This window comes from Prionailurus bengalensis, chromosome D1 (assembly GCF_016509475.1).
Source record: "Prionailurus bengalensis isolate Pbe53 chromosome D1, Fcat_Pben_1.1_paternal_pri, whole genome shotgun sequence".
Taxonomy (NCBI): Eukaryota; Metazoa; Chordata; class Mammalia; order Carnivora; family Felidae; genus Prionailurus; species Prionailurus bengalensis.
The window spans coordinates 61,127,742-61,147,571 of NC_057346.1; the positions used below are offsets into that span (position 1 = coordinate 61,127,742).

General features: G+C 38.0%; 1 protein-coding gene and 1 pseudogene across 1 annotated transcript; both read left to right on the forward strand.

The window, feature by feature from the left end:
- The first annotated feature begins 1,976 nt into the window (after nt 1–1,976).
- LOC122483447 (olfactory receptor 52J3-like) lies at nt 1,977–2,924 on the forward strand. The gene has a single exon (XM_043580453.1). It carries the CDS (start codon nt 1,986–1,988, stop codon nt 2,922–2,924), a length of 939 nt encoding a protein of 312 aa, XP_043436388.1. The 5' UTR covers nt 1,977–1,985.
- A 12,578-nt stretch (nt 2,925–15,502) lies between these two features.
- Nucleotides 15,503–16,161, forward strand: LOC122484249 (annotated as a pseudogene).
- Nucleotides 16,162–19,830: the final 3,669 nt, after the last annotated feature.

The window sequence follows — 19,830 nt, forward strand, 5'->3', positions numbered from 1 at the left end:
ATCAAAGATGAGTTTTCTTTTGATTTGGGTATGTACTGAAGTCAAGTGAAAGAGATATGGTCAACTGTGGCTGACAACTGCTGGCCTAATATGATAGGATATGCATCATGTGGTCCAATTTCTGAATCTAATGGAGAAAAATCTTGCACTTTTTTTTTTACTGAAGAATTTTATTTTTTTATTGTAGTTTTTTTGTTTGTTTTGTTTTGTTTTTGTTTTCTTAATGTTGCCAGTTTGATCTTGCAGCTTTTAAATGGAGAATAGGTTTCCTTACAAATATCTAGGAAGATCCAAGGCTTTTAAAATCCATCTATGAAATGAGCATACAGTTGGTTGATAAAGTATAATTTCTGTTTCTGCCATGGGCTATAGGGAATGAATGAAATAGACTTCTGTAGCACGGCGAATACCTGAGGTGAGCGGTAGCATACTACTGAGAGTCTATTTTCAGAATTAAACCCAAGGTAGGCATCAGGGTATTAAAAGGCTTGTTCTTGGCCAGCATCCTGCTACTGGATGGTGGCTGTTACCTGGAGTTTCAGTCCTTAAAAAACACAAATAAACACAAAATAAAAAACACAAATTGTGTTAAAAAACACAACTCTTCTCTCCCTCTCTCCCTCCCTCTCTGTTTCTCTTATTCTCACACACACACAGACACACAGACACACACAGACACACACACACACACACACACACACACACACACACACCCCTCTAATTCTAGAATGGATATAGCATTTATTTTATTTTTTTACCTGGCTATGTTTCCCCAAGAAATATGGAGCTATATAAAGGATAAAAAATGGAGTCTGTGCTACTTCATCCTGATCTTGAATCCCTCTGCCTCAAGGTGGAGACCCAGAGAACATTCCTTTATTTCATTATTTGAGTTTATAAGTGATTAGGTGCTTCTTCATTGTTTTTAAGGGATTGCAAAAACACCCTTCCCTGTGTCCTTTACACAATCACAGAAGGCAGCTGCCTCTCCAACCAGACTTTGTTGTTTCAGACAGTTCTGTGCTGCTCAAAAATGCCTTCTTCAGGTGCATGCCACCTGAAGCCTTCTAGGCAGTCTTTTACCCACATCCCCAGTTAGGCAAAAGGAATGCACTCAGTACACGCTAGTTCCTTAGCAGTGGTGAAATCGGCAGGCTTTCCCAGAGGAACTGGTGCGGTGTGGAGGGTAAATGAAGAAGCTTTCAAATACCACTAGAAACCACCATTCCCTGAACACTCTAAAATGCAGTGGGCTATGAAATGGGATGGTCTTGGGAAAATAAGGGCATGAATGAAAAGAAACATAAGGTTTATCATTATCTTTCTTTCTGGGATGTTTCAAGTGTAGAGGTATATGACCCAGCTGGTATGTGCTCCTGGGAAGGCATCCCAGAGTGTCTGTGCTTTTGATTGTGATAATGTGTACTTCTGATATTGTGTTTCTCTCTTTTCGACAGGATATTTGGCTGGATCTTGGCATTTTCTCTATGTCCAGAAGTGATACATGAATCATTAGATAATTTCTGCACTTCCCAATTACAGAAGTGTCTTGTACATATGTGCCTGCCACTCTACTTTCTAGCTGGCTTATCTCCTTTTGGATTATATCTGCATTTCCATGTGTGCATCCTTGATTTTTCATGTGCCCCTCTTCAGATGAGAGCTTTACAAAAGGTACAGGGCATACAAAATGATTCCATCCTTAATATCAAGTTCTGTGTCTTATAACTTTGCCATAGGCTTGCTGATGAGCCTCATGTGTTAAACAAAAATGAGTAATAAATTCTTTGAGACTGGCCCATTCAAATAAGTATGGCTCAGTTTATAATAAAAGATATATATTAACAAGCCCTTTCAAATAGCAGTCTTCTTCATTTTCATTACATATTGAAACACTAAGCTAATCATTTTCATAACCACATCTTATTCAAGCTTCTTCTTCCCTCCTTCCAGGAATGGCAATTCCTTCTCTGTCACTTGGGAGGATGTTTTATCCCAACAGGAGCATTTTTCACCCAGACACATTCTTCCTCGTTGGAATCCCAGGGCTGGAAGGAGCCCATGCCTGGATCTCCCTGCCTTTCTGCTCTGTTTACCTTATGGCTTTGCTGGGCAATGCCACCATTTTGCTAGTCATCAAGATGGAGCAGACCCTGCGGAGAGAGCCCATGTTCTACTTTCTGGCCCTCCTTTCAACTATCGATTTGGCCCTTTCCACAACCTCTATGCCCCGCATGCTGGGTATCTTCTGGTTTGATGCTCATGAGATTAACTTTGGGGCTTGTGTGGCCCAGATGTTTTTGATCCATGCCTTCACTGGCATGGAGGCCGAGGTCCTGGTAGCCATGGCCTTTGACCGTTATGTGGCGATCTGTGCTCCACTCCACTATAGGACCATCTTGACATCCCGGGTGCTGGTGGGCATCAGCATGTGCATTGTGATTCGTCCTGTTCTGTTTACACTTCCCATGGTCTATCTCATCTACCGCCTACCCTTTTGTCAGGCTCGTGTAATAGCTCATTCCTACTGTGAACACATGGGCATTGCAAAACTGTCCTGTGGAAACATCCGTATCAATGCCATCTATGGGCTCTTTGTGGTGTCTCTCTTTCTTCTGAACCTGTTCCTTATTGGCATCTCCTACATTTACATACTCCGAGCTGTCTTCCGCCTCCCATCACAGGATGCTCGGTTAAAAGCCCTAAGCACGTGTGGCTCTCACACTGGGGTCATCTGCGTTTTCTATATCCCCTCAGTGTTCTCCTTCCTCACTCACCGATTTGGACACAATATACCACGCTACATTCACATTCTTGTTGCCAACCTCTATTTGGTTATCCCACCTTCGCTCAACCCCATCATTTATGGTGTAAGGACCAAACAGATACGAGAGCGAGTGCTCTGTGTCTTTGCTAAAAAGTAGATACTCTTTCCTTTGTTTACCAAACATTTTGATCTAGCAAGGAAAATGTGTGTTCTTTCCGGAGATTTTTCTCTGTGTACATTTAGTGCCACAAGATGATATTCCAGGGGTTTTGATCGGGCCTGTTATTGATTTTATGATTTGAATAATCTTCAAAATGTTTCAGGTTCAAGGACTAATTCCTATTGTGGAAGCAAGAACTGTTTTCATTATTTCACTTTGTGTGAGAATGAACAGTCCAAGCAATGACACTTCCCATCATTACATTTGCTAACAGTGCTCTTTTCTCCCCTGTTTTTAAGTTCTTTATTTTTCCCTCAGTTCAACAAAAGAAGATAAGGAAACATAACTAATACCTTTGTTCCCACAACATGAAATTAAAAACTATTATTACTGAGACTTATTTATCTTTAATGTTATTCTTAATCAAACACATGAGACAGTTAAGTAGCAATGACCTATGACTCGTACCCCAAACCACTTCCCATTTTTTTCTTATCCTCAGAGACAGGAATGACCATCACATGACTTTCTTTTTTCTTGGAGTCTAAACGGATCATTTTAAGTTCAGTTTTCTCTGTGGGGGTTGGGATTATAATTTTTTACTTCATGTAAATGGTAATATACTGTATCATTTCATAGGCAATTTTTTCACTTAATATTAAACTTAGAGATCTGTTTGTGTTTATACATATGGGATACAATATTCCTTTTTAAATATACTCAAATCTGTAATTTGCATTTTATCTTTTCATAATATGAATGTATGTAATATTTTATTTTTAATTCCAAATCGATGTTGTGACATCTTTATGAATTGTTTTTGTGCATATTTGAAAATTTTCTAGTGGTTCTACACTTACAAGGAGGACTGTCAGATAGTAGGTTACTGATGGAACAGGTCACATTCTTGTTTATTTTTATTGTGGTTATTTACTGTGATTTCTTTGTGCCCTCCCCAAGTTTTCTGCCCAGCTTCTTAAAAATCTCATAACATGAGTTTTTGATTACACCTGACATATTAACACCTTTCTATAAACCCTTTATAATTAATACCTTATTTTCATATCGCAGATTAAATTTTTAAATGAAATCAGTACTGATATTATTATCTATAACACAGCATTTTATCCCTTTGAAACTTAGGGCTTTTGCACAGCTTTATTATATATGGACATCCCAACATCTATATTGTTATTGGGGTGTGTGTGTTTATTAAGTGTTACTTTTAATTCTAATCTACTTGCAACTTATTTTGATGTAAGGTGTAAGAATATTAAAAACCTTTCTGTTTCTATTTCTAATCTGTTTAATAACATAATTGACTTAAGAACTCATCACTTCAGAACTGATTTGCATTTTTTCTTTCTTCATATTAAATTTCAATTTGTACAAGAGTTTGCTTTTCATTTATATAGTTGGTTTGCTGTTTGTTCTTGAATCAGTGTCAGTCATCACTAGAGAACTACATTTTAATGACTTTTAAAGCTGATTATCCTCCTGTACTTTTCTCACTCTTCATTTGTTCTTTAAGCTAATTTGTAGAACAATAAGATGAAATGCTGTCATTTTTGCTATAGTTAAAAATATCCTGATGGAATTTTGAGTTCACTTATTCCTTGGTTCATTTACTATCAATCAATTTAACAATGTGTTATTAATTCCTTGAAATCTTAACTGAGACTTAATTATGCTCCTCATTTGGATAAGCACAGATGATAAAATGTGCATCTGTCACTGTTCTGTGACTACCCTGTTAGCACTCTGTTTCCCAGAATTCTCTTCCCTGTAAGTTTTCAGTTGAGAGTTGGTCACGTAAGAAATGCATAAGCTGTGGGAGCAAATGTGAAACAGCAGCCATTATTTTCTGTGGCTCAATATTGTTTTCAGGCAGTGATAGAAACACAGCGATACTAGAGGATTCTAATTTCTCCCCGTATCCCTCAGCTTCATGCACAGCTCTCCATGCCTACTGACCTGCTGACCAACAGCCATCACAAATCTACCACCAGGTATTCTACTTGTACACACAGAGGCAGTAGCCAGGAATAACAAACCATCTACCTTAAATTTCGACACTCACTCCTTTATGATTCCATCCCAGAAGCTGAAAGTACCTAGTCTTTTTTTTTCATTTCTTTTTAACATTTATTCATTTTTTGATAGAGAGACAGAGTGTGAGCGGGGGAGGGGCAGAGAGAGAGGGACACACAGAATTCGAAGCAGGCTCCAGGCTCTGAGCTGTCAGCACAGAGCCAGATGTGGGGCTCAAACTCACAGACTGTGAGATCATGACCTGAGCCAAAGTTGGACGCTCAACCAACTGGGCCACCCAGGCACCCCTGAAAGTACCTAGTCTTCTGCAAACATCACCTTATTCATGCAGGCCTAATCTGACTAGAAAATTTGTTTTGGGATCTATTTTTCCCCCTAGCTCCTCCCACAATTGCATCTAACTCCTATATTTATTTATTATTTATTTTTTATTTTTTAAAATTTACATCCAAATTAGTTACCGTATAGTGAAACAATGATTTCAGGAGTAGATTCCTTAATGCCCCTTACCCATTTAGCCCATCCCTCCTCCCATAATCCTTCCAGCAACCCTCAGTTTGTTCTCCACATTTATGAGTCTCTTCTGTTTTGTCCCGCTCCCTGTTTTTATATTATTTTTGTTTCCCTTCCCTTATGTTCATCTATTTTGTCTCTTCAATCCTCATATGAGTGAAGTCATATGATTTTTGTCTTTCTCTGACTAATTTCACTTAGCATAATACCCTCCAGTTCCATCCACGTAGTTGCAAATGGCAAGATTTTATACCTTTGATAGCCGAGTAATACTCCATTTTATATATACATTTTCTTTATCCATTCATCCATTGATGGACATTGGGCTCTTTCCATACTTTGGATATTGTTGATAGTACTCTAAAAACATGGGGGTGCATGTGTCCCTTCAAAACAGCACACCTGTATCCCGTGGATAAATGCCTAGTAGTGCAGTTGCTGGGTCGTAGGGTAGTTCTATTTTTAGTTTTTTGAGGGACCTCCATACAGTTTTCCAGAGTGGCTGCCAGCTTGCATTGCCACCAACAATGCAAAAGAGATCCTCTTTCTCAGCATCCTCGCCAACATCTGTCATTGGCTGAGTTGTTAATGTGAGCCATTCTGACAGGCGTGAGGTGGTATCTCATTGTGGTTTTGATTTGTATTTCCCTGATGATGAGTGATGTTGAGCATTTTTTCATGTGTCGGTTGGCCATCTGGATGTCTTCCTTGGAGAAGTGTCTATTCATGTCTTTTACCCATTTCTTCACTGGATTCTTTGTTTTTTGGGTGTCGAGTTTGATAAGTTCTTTACAGATTTTGGATACTAACCCTTTATCTGATATGTCATTTGCAAATATCTTCTCCCATTCTGTCGGTTGCCTTTTAGTTTTGCTGATTTTTTCCTTTGCTGTGCAGAAGCTTTTTATTTTAATGAGGTCCCACTAGTTGATCTTTGCTTTTGTTTCCCTTGCCTCCAGAGATGTGTTGAGTAAGAAGTTGCTGTGGCCAAGATCAAAGAGGTTTTTGCCTGCTTTCTCCTCGAGGATTTTGATGGATTCCTGTCTTACATTTAGGTCTTTCATCCATTTTGAGTTTATTTTTGTGTATGGTGTAAGAAATTGGTCCAGGTTCATTTTTCTGCATGTTTCTGTCCAGTTTTCCTAGCACCACTTGCTGAGGAGACTGTCTTTATTCCATTGGTTATTCTTTCCTGATTTATCAAAGATTAGTTGGCCATATGTTTGTGGGTCCATTTCTGGGTTCTCTATTCCATTCCACTGATCTGAGTGTCTGTTCTTGTGCCAGTACCATAGTCTCTGGATGATTACAGCTTTGTAGTATAGCTTGAAGTCTGGGATTGTGATGCCTCCTGCTTTGGTTTTCTTTTTCAAGATTGTTTTGGCTATTCAGGGTCTTTTCTGTTTCCATACAATTTTAGGATTATTTGTTCTAGCTCTGTGAAGAATGCTCATGTTACTTTGATAGGGATTGTATTGAATATGTAGATTGCTTTGGGTAGTATCGACATTTTAACAATATTTGTTCTTAGTTTCCAGGAGCATGGAATCTTTTTCCATTTCTTTGTGTCTTCTTCAATTTCTTTCATAAGCTTTCTATAGTTTTCAGTGTATAGATTTTTCACCTCTTTGGTTAGATTTATTCCTAGGTATTTTATGTTTTTTTGTGCAACTGTAAATGGGATCGATTCCTTGATTTCTCTTTCTGTTGCTTTATTGTTGGTGTATAGGAATGCAACCGATTTCTGTGCATTGATTTTATATCCTGAAACTGTGCTGAATTCATGAATCAGTTCTAGCAGTTTTTTGGTGGAAGCTTTTGGGTTTTCCATATAGAGTGTCATGTCATCTGTGAAGAGTGAAAGTTTGACGTTCTCCTGGCCAATTTGGGTGCCTTTTATTTCTTTGTGTTGTCTGATTGCAGAGGCTAAGACTTCCAATACTATGTTGAATAACAGTGGTGAGAGTGGACATCCCTATCTTGTTCCTGACCTTAGGGGGGAAAGCTCTCAGTTTTTCCCTATTGAGGATGATATTAGCGTTGGGTCGTTCATATATGGCTTTTATGATCTCGAAGTATGCTCCTTCTATCCCTACTTTCTTGAGGGTTTTTATGAAGAAAGGATGCTGTATTTTGTCAAATGCTTTCTCTGCATCTATTGAGCGGATCATATGGTTCTTGTCCTTTCTTTTATTGATGTGATGAATCACATTAATTGTTTTGTGGATATTGAACCAGCCCTGCATCCCAGATATAAATCCCGCTTGGTTGTGGTGAATAATTTTTTTAATGTATTGTTGGATCCGGTTGGCTAATATCTTGTTGAGGATTTTTGCATCCATGTTCATCAGGGAAAATGGTCTATAGTTCTCCTTTTTAGTGGGGTCTCTCTGGTTTTGGAATCAAGGTAATGCTGGCTTCATAGAAAGAGTTTGAAAGTTTTCCTTCCATTTCTTTTTTTTGGAACATTTTCAAGAGAATAGGTGTTAACTTTTCCTTAAATGTTTGGTAGAATTCCCCTGGAAAGCCATCTGGCCCTGGACTTCTGTCTTCTGGCAGATTTTTGATTACTAATTTGATTTCCTTACTGGTTACAGGTCTGTTCAAATTTTCTATTTCTTCCTGATTCGGTTTTGGTAGTGTATATGTTTGTCCCAGTATAGGGTCTATTCTGGAGAACATTCCATGTGCACTGGAGAAAAATGGAATTCTGCTGCTTTAGGATGAAATGTTCTGAATATACCTGTTAAGTCCATCTGGTCCAGTGTGTCATTCAAAGCCATTGTTTCCTTGTTGATTTTTTGATTAGATGATCTGTCCATTGCTGTGAGTGGGGTGTTGAAGTCTCCTACTATTATGGTATTATTATCAATGAGTTTCTTTATGTTTGTGATTAATTGATTTATATATTTGCGTGCTCTCACATTTGGCACATAAATGTTTACAATTGTTAGGTGGATAGACCCCTTGATTATGATATAATGCCCTTTTGCATCTCTTGATACAGTATTTATTTTAAAGTCTAGATTGTCTGATATAACTATGGCTACTCCAGCTTTCTTTTGTTGACCATTAGCATGATAGATGGTTCTCCATCCCCTTATTTTCAATCCGAAGGTCTCTTTAGGTCTAAAGTGGGTCTCTTGTAAACAGCATACAGATGGACCTTGTTTTCTCATCCATTCTGTTACCCTTTGTCTTTTGATTGGAGCATGGAGTCCATTGACGTTTAGAGTGAGTACTGATAGATATGGATTTATTGCCATTATGATGCTTGTAGAGTTGCAGTTTCTGGTGGTGTTCTCTGGTCCTTTCTAATCTTTTGTTGCTTTTGGTATTTATTTATTTTTATATATTTTTTTCATCTTTTCTCCCCTCAGAAAGTCCCCCTTAAAATTTCTTGCAGGGCTAGTATAGTGGTCAGAAACTCCTTTAATTTTTGTTTGTCTGTGAAATTTTTTATCTCTATTCTGAATGACAGTCTTGCTGGATAAAGAATTCTTGGCTGCATATTTTTCTGATTCAGCACACTGAATATATCCTGCCACTCCCTTCTGGCCTGCCAAGTTTCTGTGGATAGGTCTGCTGCAAACATGATCTTTCTTCCCTTGTAGGTTAGGGACTTTTTTTCCCTTGCTGCTTTCAGGATTCTCTCCTTGCCTGAGTATTTTGTGAATTTGACTATGATATGCCTTGTTGATGGTCCGTTTTGTTGAATCTAATGGGAGTCCTCTATGCTTCCTGGATTTTGATGTCTGTGTCTTTCCCCAGGTTAGGAAAGTTTTCCACTATGATTTGCTCACATAACCCTTCTACCCCTATTTCTCTCTCTTCCTCTTCTGGGACCCCTATGATTCTGATGTTCCTTTTGAATGAGTCACTGATTTCTCTAATTCTTAAATTGTGCTCTTTTGCCTTCATCTCCCTCTTTTTTTCTGCTTCATCATTCTGTATAATTTTGTCCTCTATATCGCTAATTCTCTGTTCTGCCTCATCCATCCTTGCCACCGCTGCATCCATCTGTGATTGCAGCTCAGTTATAGCATTTTTAATTTCATGCTGGCTATTTTTTACATCTTTTATCTCTGCAGAAAGAGATTCTAATATGTTTTCGACTCCAGCTAGTATTCTTATTATCGTGATTCTAAATTCTGGTTCAGACATCTTGCTTGTATCTGTGTTGGTTAAATCCCTGGCTGTCGTTTCTTTGTGCTCTTTCTTTTGGGGTGAATTCCTTCATTTTGTCATTTTGAAGGGAGAAAAGGAATTAATGAGGTAGAAAAGTTGAAATTAAAAAATAAAATTAAAACAAATATTAAAATTAAAAATTAAAGACACACACACACACACAAATCGAATAGATGATGCTAGATCCTAGGTGTGTTTTGGTCTGAGTGTTGAAAGTGTTTTGACAGATTAGAGAGAAAAAGGGGGGGGGAGGAAATCGTTTGAGAATTTGAAAAAATGAATACACTGAAGTAGACTAAAATGAGATGGGGTAAAATAGAATTTGAAAAAATATACACAAAAGTAAAGAATATAGTAGAAAAAATTAAACATATTTTTAATAAAAATTAAAAATAAATGTAATTTTTAAAATTTTCTGTATTTAAGAAAAAAGAAACAAAAAAGAAGAAAGAAAAAAAGAAAAAAGAAATCGTTTGAAAATTTGAAAAAGTGAATACATTGTAGTAGACTAAAATAAAATGATGGAGGTAAAATAGAATTTGAACAAATTTGCATTAAAGCAAAAAATATAGTAATAAAAATTAAATAAAAATATTTTAATAGAAATTGAAAGTAAAGTGAACTTTTTCTCTTTCTGCATTCAATAAAAAGGAAAGAAACTAAAAAGAGAAAAAAGAAAAAGAAAGAAAAAAAGGAAACTGTTTGAAAATTTGAAAGGTGAATATACTGAAGTAGGCTAAAATAAAATGATGGAAGTAAAGTATAATTTGAAAAAAATTTACTCAAAAGTAAAAAATATAGTAATTAAAATTAAAGAAAGATATTTTTAATAAAAATTGAAAATAAAAATGAATTTTTTCTCTTTCTGTATTCAATAAAAAGAATTGTAAAAGAGAAAAAGAAAAAAGAAAGAAAATTGAATAGATGAACCTGCTAACAGATTGAAGTAGGACTGAAGTTGCTTCGTTTTCCCCTAGAAGTCAGTCTATGTAGCTCTTTATAGTCCATAAATTAAGCCGGCGGTGAGTCTTGTGTACTTGAAGAGCAAAGATGGCCTAGTTGGGTGGGGCTCAGTGTAACAGCTCCACTGTCCACTAGATGGTGCTGCTAGCCTACTAGGATGGATTGTTGCAGCGCTCATTGGTGCATATGCGCATGCACAGGAATGGTGAAAATGGCGCCTCCCAGGTACCTGGTCTGTTCTCCCGGATCAGCAATCGCGCACCGTCCTCTGTCTTCAACTCTTGTCCATTCCCCGCTTTTTCACTCCCTGTGACCAGGCCCTAGGCAGTACCTCTCTCCCAAGTTTTGTCTCAGACGCGGCTGTTTTCCCCGGCCCCTTACTTCTAAAGGACTGCAGCTTTGACCCGTTCTGCCCTTCTGCGGGAGGGTCTCACCGAGCAATGGCCAAATGAGCAATGGCTGAATATTGAGTGCACCCAGGAATGCCCACTGGACCCTGTTGTTGCCGGTGCCCTGAGACTGTGGCCAGGTGCCAGCCCGCCCCAGAAAAAGTTCACGAGACAGAGTAGCTGCAGCGTTTCAGGGATTATGGAAAATCACAACACACATCTGGCACCAGGCTTCACCCTTAGCAACGTTGCCCCAGCACCAGCGAATGCGGCTGCCTTCCAGGGTCTGCTGGCACCAAGTGGCTTCAACAGTCTCAAGTGTCCTTCCAGCAGTGGAACCGCTTTTCTTCATGTGGCCCAAGAACCTCCCAGACCCCACTCTGTTCCTGGGGATTCGTCTTTCCCACCAGAGCACCACCAGGTATCGAGCTGCGGAGTTGCAGCCTTTGCGTTCCCCTTGTTTACAGTCTTAATGAAATTTAAACCCTCTCCTTTCTCCCTTTTTAGTTTAGTACCTGCAGCTGTTTTGAGTTTTCCACTTTCTCTCCAGCTGCTTTTGGGGAGGGGTGCTTTTCCCATACTCTCCCTTCCTCCCCAGTCCTCTCTCCACAGGCAAAAGCAGTTCCCTACCTTTCACAGCTTCTCGCTCCCCAATTTCAGCTCTCCACGCCGTGTACCTGCTGAATTTTGTGGTTCAGGTTGTGCATATAGTTGTGTTAATCCTCCAATCAGTTTTCTAGGTGTGTCGGATGGTTTAGTGTTGGTCTGGCTGTATTTCATGGACGTGAGACACACAAAAAGCTTCCATGCTGTTCCGTCATTTTGGCTCTTCCCCTCCGCAGCTAACTCCTATAATAAATTCTTTATTCTTCATACTTTTAGTAGTTCTGAACCTTAGTTGACATAAATATAGATACCAAAAGTGGTTCCTGGATAACAAATTCTTAAGGATGGAATTTGGAATTAGTTCCTTATCTAATGAGCCTTAGGGATAGCAAGGCCCCTGCTGCTATTGGCAAAAGAGACATTGGTCATTTGTAGAATGCAGTGATGAAACTGTTATGTATATTATTATTCTCCGTAACCAAGGGCTTAAAGGAGGCAAACCTTTTTGAGTGTCCAAGTATTTCTGCCAAAGATTTTAATAGGAATGAGGACATTAGAGACTTGATTTTTTTGTATGATAAATAAGCCAGAGAAGTTGGATAAAGACAACAATGAACTCAGGGCTTTAATACCCAGCTGAAAGTCCAGGTAAGGAAATAAAGCATTTTTGACTATGCTAAAAAAAAAAATCATCTTCTACGAGGTCGTTTATTGGAAAGAAATAGAACTCCAAAAACTGGAATGATGTTATGTGGGTAGACTCCAATGAGGCAAATCCTGAATCCTGCCAACCCCCCTTTTACCGTTAGAAGCAGCTCTTATTCTCTTGTCTCAGTTAGATAGTCTCCCTCTGTCCAAAATAAATGTAATATCCTCCCCTGAGGTAGCTGACTTGAAATGGATTCCTAATCTCAGCCATGAAAAGTTCCCACCGCTTCTTACAGTTTCTGAGAATAATCGTGTTTAATAAGAATAAAATGTGGGTCACCTATGTAATTTTTCTATTAACTATGTTATGAAAGCTAAAAAAAAGTAAAATTAATTCAATAGAATATGTAATCTAACCTAATATTATTCAAAAATTATTTAAACATAAAATCAATATACCTATCAATTAAATATTTGATATCATTGAAATTATCAAAGTAAGTCTTCTTAATCCAGTATTTAACACTTGAAGCACATCTTTTTTTGTACTAATCTTTTTGTACTATTTTTTGTACTAAATAATCAATGGCTAAAATAATATGCAACATAAGAATTTATGTTGAATTGAAAAATATTTTATATTTATATTAAAGTAAATATTAAAATTCATCCCATCAGTTGAATTTGCCACATGTACGATGTTCAATAATCATATATGGCTAGTGTCTACTGTGTGGGAAAGTACAATTCTAGGTCTATAATTGGACTTAAATGCCAGCAGGCTCCAGGGGGTAAAATATACTAACCAAAAGAATTGCAAGATTTTGCCACTTTATACAAATAGAAGCCTGGGGATCATGTGTGGTACTGAACTCTGAGTACTAGATCTGAGTAGAAGAAATGTGACACAGTATGAGGCTGAATTGTAATATGAGAATATTAAATAGAGATTCTGGATTCAATGTATTTGGGAGTGGCTCCAACAGTTAGATGATTGACTAAAACCTGTTCTCAAAGATGGTCCTCAGTAAAATGAATGGAAATGCCAGACTTTCTCTGAAAAATACCATAAAAAAAAGTTCCCAAAGACTTCAGGGAACACAGAATGTTAGAGTTTATTTATCATGCATACCTGCTCAGTCAGCCCCTAAGTCTATCCTGGAGGGCCTAGAAAACACTCTCCTCATCACGGCTGTGAGAAATATATTCCTGAGGAGAACCTAGGAAACCAGGAAAAGTTCTGCAGTAGGAATGATGTCAGGAATTTTTTCTGTCAAACTGTTCTTCCTGATTTCAATCTTGAGACAGCTCTGAAGCCTGGAGCCCACTGAAGTGGGCTATCTCCCCTTGAAGAAGGATCCTGCTGAGCAGCTGACTATACACTAGTCTTCCTGAAAGGGACATGTGATCATTTATTATCAAGACTGTGCACTGGGAAGAGAAATAGCGAGAATCTTGGGTGATTATAAGACATTGGTCCTGAACCAACATTAATATCTGGAGAAGCAAAATGTCACTAGTCAGTGTAGGGGTGTATGAAGGTCACTACAAGATCAGTTGCACTGAACAACCACACACTAGAGAACAAACCCTCAAAGTGACTTTCCTCCTTCCCTTCATCTTTCCCTTGTACCCCACTCCTCCTTTCTCGGATTTTACTCCACGGAATTTTACTGACTCAAGCTTTGTTCTCTAAAGAACTCCTACCAAGACCATTGGAATCATAGTGACCGTAGTAAGTAAGCACTCAGAACGAGGTTTCACAGCAAAGATCCTATTGCTAATAGTATAGTGATACCATTAGTATACTGCAATATATAGTCTTGTCTGCAGACCATATGTGATGCTATCATTTTTGCTCAGGATTTCACTCTGGCTAATTAAGAGGAGGCACAGGTTAAAAATGAGACTTGATAGTTCTAGGGCTATTTAAATGATCTATTTCATATTAATAAGATGTGGGAATTTGTAGAGTTTGAGGAATCGGTCCATTTGATCTACTTTGTCATTTTCGTTTTTATGGAACTGTCAATGTCTGCAGTATCTAGAGTGATATACCCTGCTTCATTCCTGACATGGAGAAACCATCTTCTGTCTTTCTCCCTTTCCCTTTCATTTTTTTTTTCCTTCTTCTTAATCAGTCCTGACGGAAGCTTGTTAATTTTTGCTTTAAAAAATATCAGCCCTTGGCTTCATTTATTCTCTGCTTTCTACTCATCTCCATGTTCCCATGTCCTTAGTCTGTTTTTTCCTCACTCTCCAGGTTTCTTGTCTTTTCTCACTATGTCTGATTTTCTGTGTTAAAAAACTTACCTTATCAGAAAATATCCTTGTCCTTATGGATAGTGCTTGGGGTAAAGACAAAGAATGTATGACCTCACCCTGAGCTGGAAGAGCTATTTCCATGATCAGTACCTCCTCAAATCTTTCTTTCACCTCCTCTGAGCACTGTCTTTCTTAGATATTCTCCTTAGATATAGGAAACAGGGAAGAACCTGAAGTCCTCCTTGTTTCCTTATGCTCTTTCATCGCCCAGGAACAAAGGGATGTACATCGCTGTCATAAGAAATATTTTGGCTCTAAGACTGGTTTTTACTACTTAAACCTTCCTGTATCTATTTCAGTTTAAGATTTGTTTGACGGTGTTTATCTATGAATGTTTGCTGGGTAATTTCATGAGGATACCTGTTGATTTTCGAGGTGATTTTTGAATTGGAATTCACATGAACATTAGTATCAAATGCAACATACTTAAGTTACTTGGCATATGATGTTTCTTTATGTTAGTGTGGCTATGCTTGGGGACCCACATCGGTCTTTCTCTGTCTTAATGATTTGTTGGCTTTGTCCTTAACATGCTCATTTGGGGAAGTCCTTACATTTTATATGAATCCAGATACCAATCTTCGCTCAACAGAAAGTACCAGAATACAGATTATTTTAGTTCAGAACTTCAGAGGATATTTTATCATTTCTTGGCATTGGCTATGCTATTAGTTGTCATAAAACTTTGGTTTCTTAGATTCAAACTGTGTTCAGTGTCAGGAATTTTCCTTTCTTTAATAGACAAAAAACAATATTACTGCCTTCTCTTGCACTCTACTAAAATATGAACTAAGCATTTGAAAACATTATGCTTTTTTTAATTATTTCTAGGAATGAATCATATCTCCTCCTATTTCAGCCAATTCCAGAATGCCCCATAAAAATGTAACTATGCTCCATCATCTGCACTTTGTTCTTTTAGGCATCCCAGGGCTTGAGACTGTCCATGCCTAGATTTCCTTTCCCTTCTGTTGCATTTACATTTTGGCTCTTATTTTCAATGTAACATCTCAGATAATGATATGGATAGACAGAATCCTCTTGAATGTTATGTTTTTTCTGGCCATGTATCTGGCCCTCTCTACATTCCTGGCTGGGTACATTCTGGTTTAATATTCATGAGGTTGGCTTTTGAGCATGTGTGGGCCAGATGTTTCTCATACACAGGAATGTGTCTGCAGTACTGCTGGCAATGGCCTTTGACCACCATGTGGCCATCTGTGCATCACTGCACTGTACCACCATCCTGACAGTCTGGATGTCAGGAATTAGAATGGGTATTTCCCTGAGTGCAGTCATATGCACACTGTCTACCTAATTCACTGTCTGCCTTTTTGTGATGCCCACGTTATTGCTCATAAAACTGTGAGCACATGGGCATGGCCAAGTTGGCTTGTGCCAACACTTATATCAATGCCATCTGTGGTCTTTTAGCTGCTTTCTTCCTCGTCTTCATCCTGGTATGGGTTGAATCTCTTATGGCTATATCCTCTGCCCTGTACATGTCTCAAGTTACAAAATACCCATCACAAGACACTGAGCGCTTGTGACTCCCATGCTGTAGTCATGTTTGTTTTCTATACACCTGTCTCTTCACTTTTAAAAACTGTACTGTACTAACGTACATTGTTAATAACAGGGAAAACAGTGAAGGCTGCATGGGAACTCTGTTCTACCTTTCCATTTTTCTGTAGACCTAAAATTTCAAAAAAAAGTTTATTTAAAAAATAAAAATAAGGGGCACTCAGTGGCTCAGTTGGTTATGCCTCCCCGACTCTTGGTTTGGCTCAGGTTATGATCTCATTATTCATGAGATCAAACCCCACATCAGGCTCTGTGCTGACAGCGTGGAGCCTGCTTGGGATTCTCTGTCTCCCTCTCTCTCTGCCCCTCTCCAACTTGTGATCTCTCTCTCTCTCTCAAAATAAAAAAATAAATGTTTTATTTTTTTAAGTCTATTTATTTATTTTGAGGGGGGAGGAGCAGAGGGAGGAAGAGAAAATCCAGAGCAAGCTCCACACTGCCAATGCAGAGCCTGATGAAGGGCTTGAACTCATAAACCATGAGATCATAACTTGAGCCAAAACCAAGAGTCGAATGCTTAACCAACTCAGCCACCCAGGTGCTCCAATAAACACACATTTAGAAATACATAAAAATATAAAGAAAAACATCACAAGATTTGAAAATTAGTGGTTCTTCTGATGACGAACACCTAGTTTGGTTAATTAACACTGTTTTGGAATAACTGAAACAACTCTATAACATATTAAATGTTAAAGTTGCATTTGAAAGGATCAGAGAGCTCTCATGGCTGTTAAGAAGCTGCAGGAGCAAATAAAAGAAAAAAAAGAATCTAAAAAGTTTGGCATTTGTGGTTACTTTTTCTTTAAAAATTATGTCTGTCAACCCTCACATAAGATAGTTAAAGAGATAAGTCAGATTTTCTTTAGATTGTTTTGCCAGTTGAACAATATTTTAACAGAATTTGGCATTTAGGGAACATAAACAAGGACTTGGTCAATTCCAACCAGTGGTTCCCACTTGTTTATGAACTTTTTCATGTGTAAGAAAGTGGGGGAAAAAAAGTTAAATGACAATAAACACTAAAGTTGGGACAGTAATAGTTACATCTGATGAGGAAATGAGAAAGAAGAGTACATAACATGCCTCCATTCTAATCCATGTCTTATTATTTGCGCTGACCACCGAACGCACAGCCTACTTATATGTCTTCCTGTGTTCAAATATTGTATAATGGGGTGCCTAGGTGGCTCAGTCAGTTAAGCATCCAACTTCGGCTCAGGTCATGATCCCATCTGTGTGCTGACGACTCAGAGCCTGGAGCCTGCTTCGGATTCTGTGTTCTCCCTCTCTCTCTGCCCCACCCCCTCAAAAAATATTAACAAAATATCGTATACCAAGAATAGTTAAAAGCAGCTTACAGAAGTCTGAAATTATGATACATTTGGGAGATACTGGAGATCAGGAAGACCCTCGTGAGAAGTGTAAGAAAGCTGCATGCTACATGGTGAAGAGCAGCAGAGAATTACATGCTGGGACCTTAAACTGCATTTGGGAGCTCGAGTTTATTTTGACTTTGTGAAGAATCATGAGGGAATTTGTTTGAAATAAAATGAATAGGCAACATTCACAAAGTTAGTAGAATTTTCTAGTTGTTATTACATTTATTAAATGCTTATTGTGTAAAAGATATACTACCAGGGACACTGCCTGTTACTTTACATGAAACATATGAAGTAGATACCATTTTATTTCCCCTTCTCCATATAAAAAGAGTATTAGGTCTTAATGAGAATAAGTAGCTTGCTCAAATCACACAGTCTGTAAGTGGATGACCTTGCAACTAGAATCCACTCTGCTTGGGCTTGATAAGATTCAAATACTGGCTTTTAGGGCGCTAAATGTTCTCCTGATGTGTTATGACTTATCTTTCAGGCAAGGAATATAGTTGGTTCACATAGGCTCAGGTGCACATCATTGCACTGATTCTGAGTAGTTGGAATCTTTGTCCCTAGAGAAGAGCAGAAGTTCCTGGTGGATGTTTCTACCCAGTGTAGGACCTGGCTCAAAATAGGAAACTTGAGGCCCTCTTGTCCTTCAGAGAGGAGGCCCTGGAGAGTTTCATTTGGAGGCTCTCCTTTGGGGAGCATCACATGAAGGATAAAAACTCCATTCCCTATTTCAGTACGTATGAAAATAGATCACGACAGCCTCAGAATCGCTTATGGTGCACACTTTGGTGAGTCTGCTACATACTTCCCCAGCCGATGGGTAAGATGACAGACAGAGGGGAAGAAAGGAGAAAAGATAATGGAATATATATGGAATATACTGCTTAATGAAATAAGTCAGAGAAAGACAAATACCATATGATATCACCCATATGTGGAATTTAAGAGACAAAACAAAGGAACAAACAAAGAAAAAGAGGATAAAACCAAAAGCCTCTTAAATACAGAGAACAGAGTGGTGGCTGCAAAGGGGAGGTGGAGGGGTGAAGGAGGTTGAGTACACTTAACCGTGATGAGCAATGAGTAATGTATAGAATTTTTGAATCATTATATTGTACATCTTAAACGAATATAACATTGTATGTTGATTATACTTCAGTTTAACAAAATCCCTTAATGAGATGCCTGGGTGGCTCAGTTGGTTAAGCGTCCGACTTGATTTTGGCTCATGTCATGATCTTGTGGTCTGTGCTGATGGTGCACAGCCTGCTTGGGATTCTCTCTACTCTCCCTCTCTCTCTGCTCCTCCCCTGCTCATGCTGTCTCTGCATCTTTCTAAATTAAAAAAACAAAACACCAAAAGCCAAACAAATAATAAAATCTCTTAAATATGTGTTAAAAATTCTCTTACCCAATATTCTCAGCTCCGTACTATATTTTGAGTATACAGATATAAGTAAGTGAAAGTTTCTTTAACATTACAGGGCTGTCTATAAATTAGACTAAAACAACAGGTAAATACAATTTCATATAATTCTTTTAAATGATCACTCCCAATAAAACTGGTATGTAAAGGAGAGTATCCTGTCACGATTTCCTCCTCTCTCTCTGAATCTTCAAGAAATTTTACTTTCTCTCTTTTTTTACCTACTTAAATCTACATCTGAGTCTCTTTGTATTCCTTTTCTCCTAGTTTTTTTTTTAATATTGTCTGCTACTCTAGAATATATCTGTGAGAAATGAAGATCCATTTTAGCAAAGATATTTATTATTCCCCAGGTCTTGGAATAACTTAGGTTCTCCTTAACAGCCAAGGAGGAAAAATCCCTTAACAGTCATTTGTGTAACTACTACTTGTATTGACTTTATCATTTGCAGAAGGTAAACAAATTGTGACCACAACGTTTATGTATGTATAGAGAAACATAGAAATAGCTCAATCTTCACAACATCTTATAACTTTGTATAAACATTTTTTAAGTTAAATAAAGAAGATTTTTTAGATTAAACCAAAGACTTATTTGATGAAAACCTTTCGTTGCCATGTCTGTAACTTTTTGTTGCCCAACAGTGATTAACTCCTAGTTTTTTAGCCTCCTGTCTTTTTTTTTTTTTTTATGGAATACATTTGATATATAGCATCATGTAAATTTAAGGTGTACAACTTGTTACTTTGATGCATTTATGTATTGTAACATGATTGCTATTGTAATGAAACTTATCTATCCCAGGCTCCTGTCTTAA

Coding starts and splice junctions, on each gene's coding strand:
- LOC122483447 (XM_043580453.1), top strand. CDS start 1,986: ATGTTTTATCCCAACAGGAGCATTTTTCACCCAGACACATTCTTCCTC.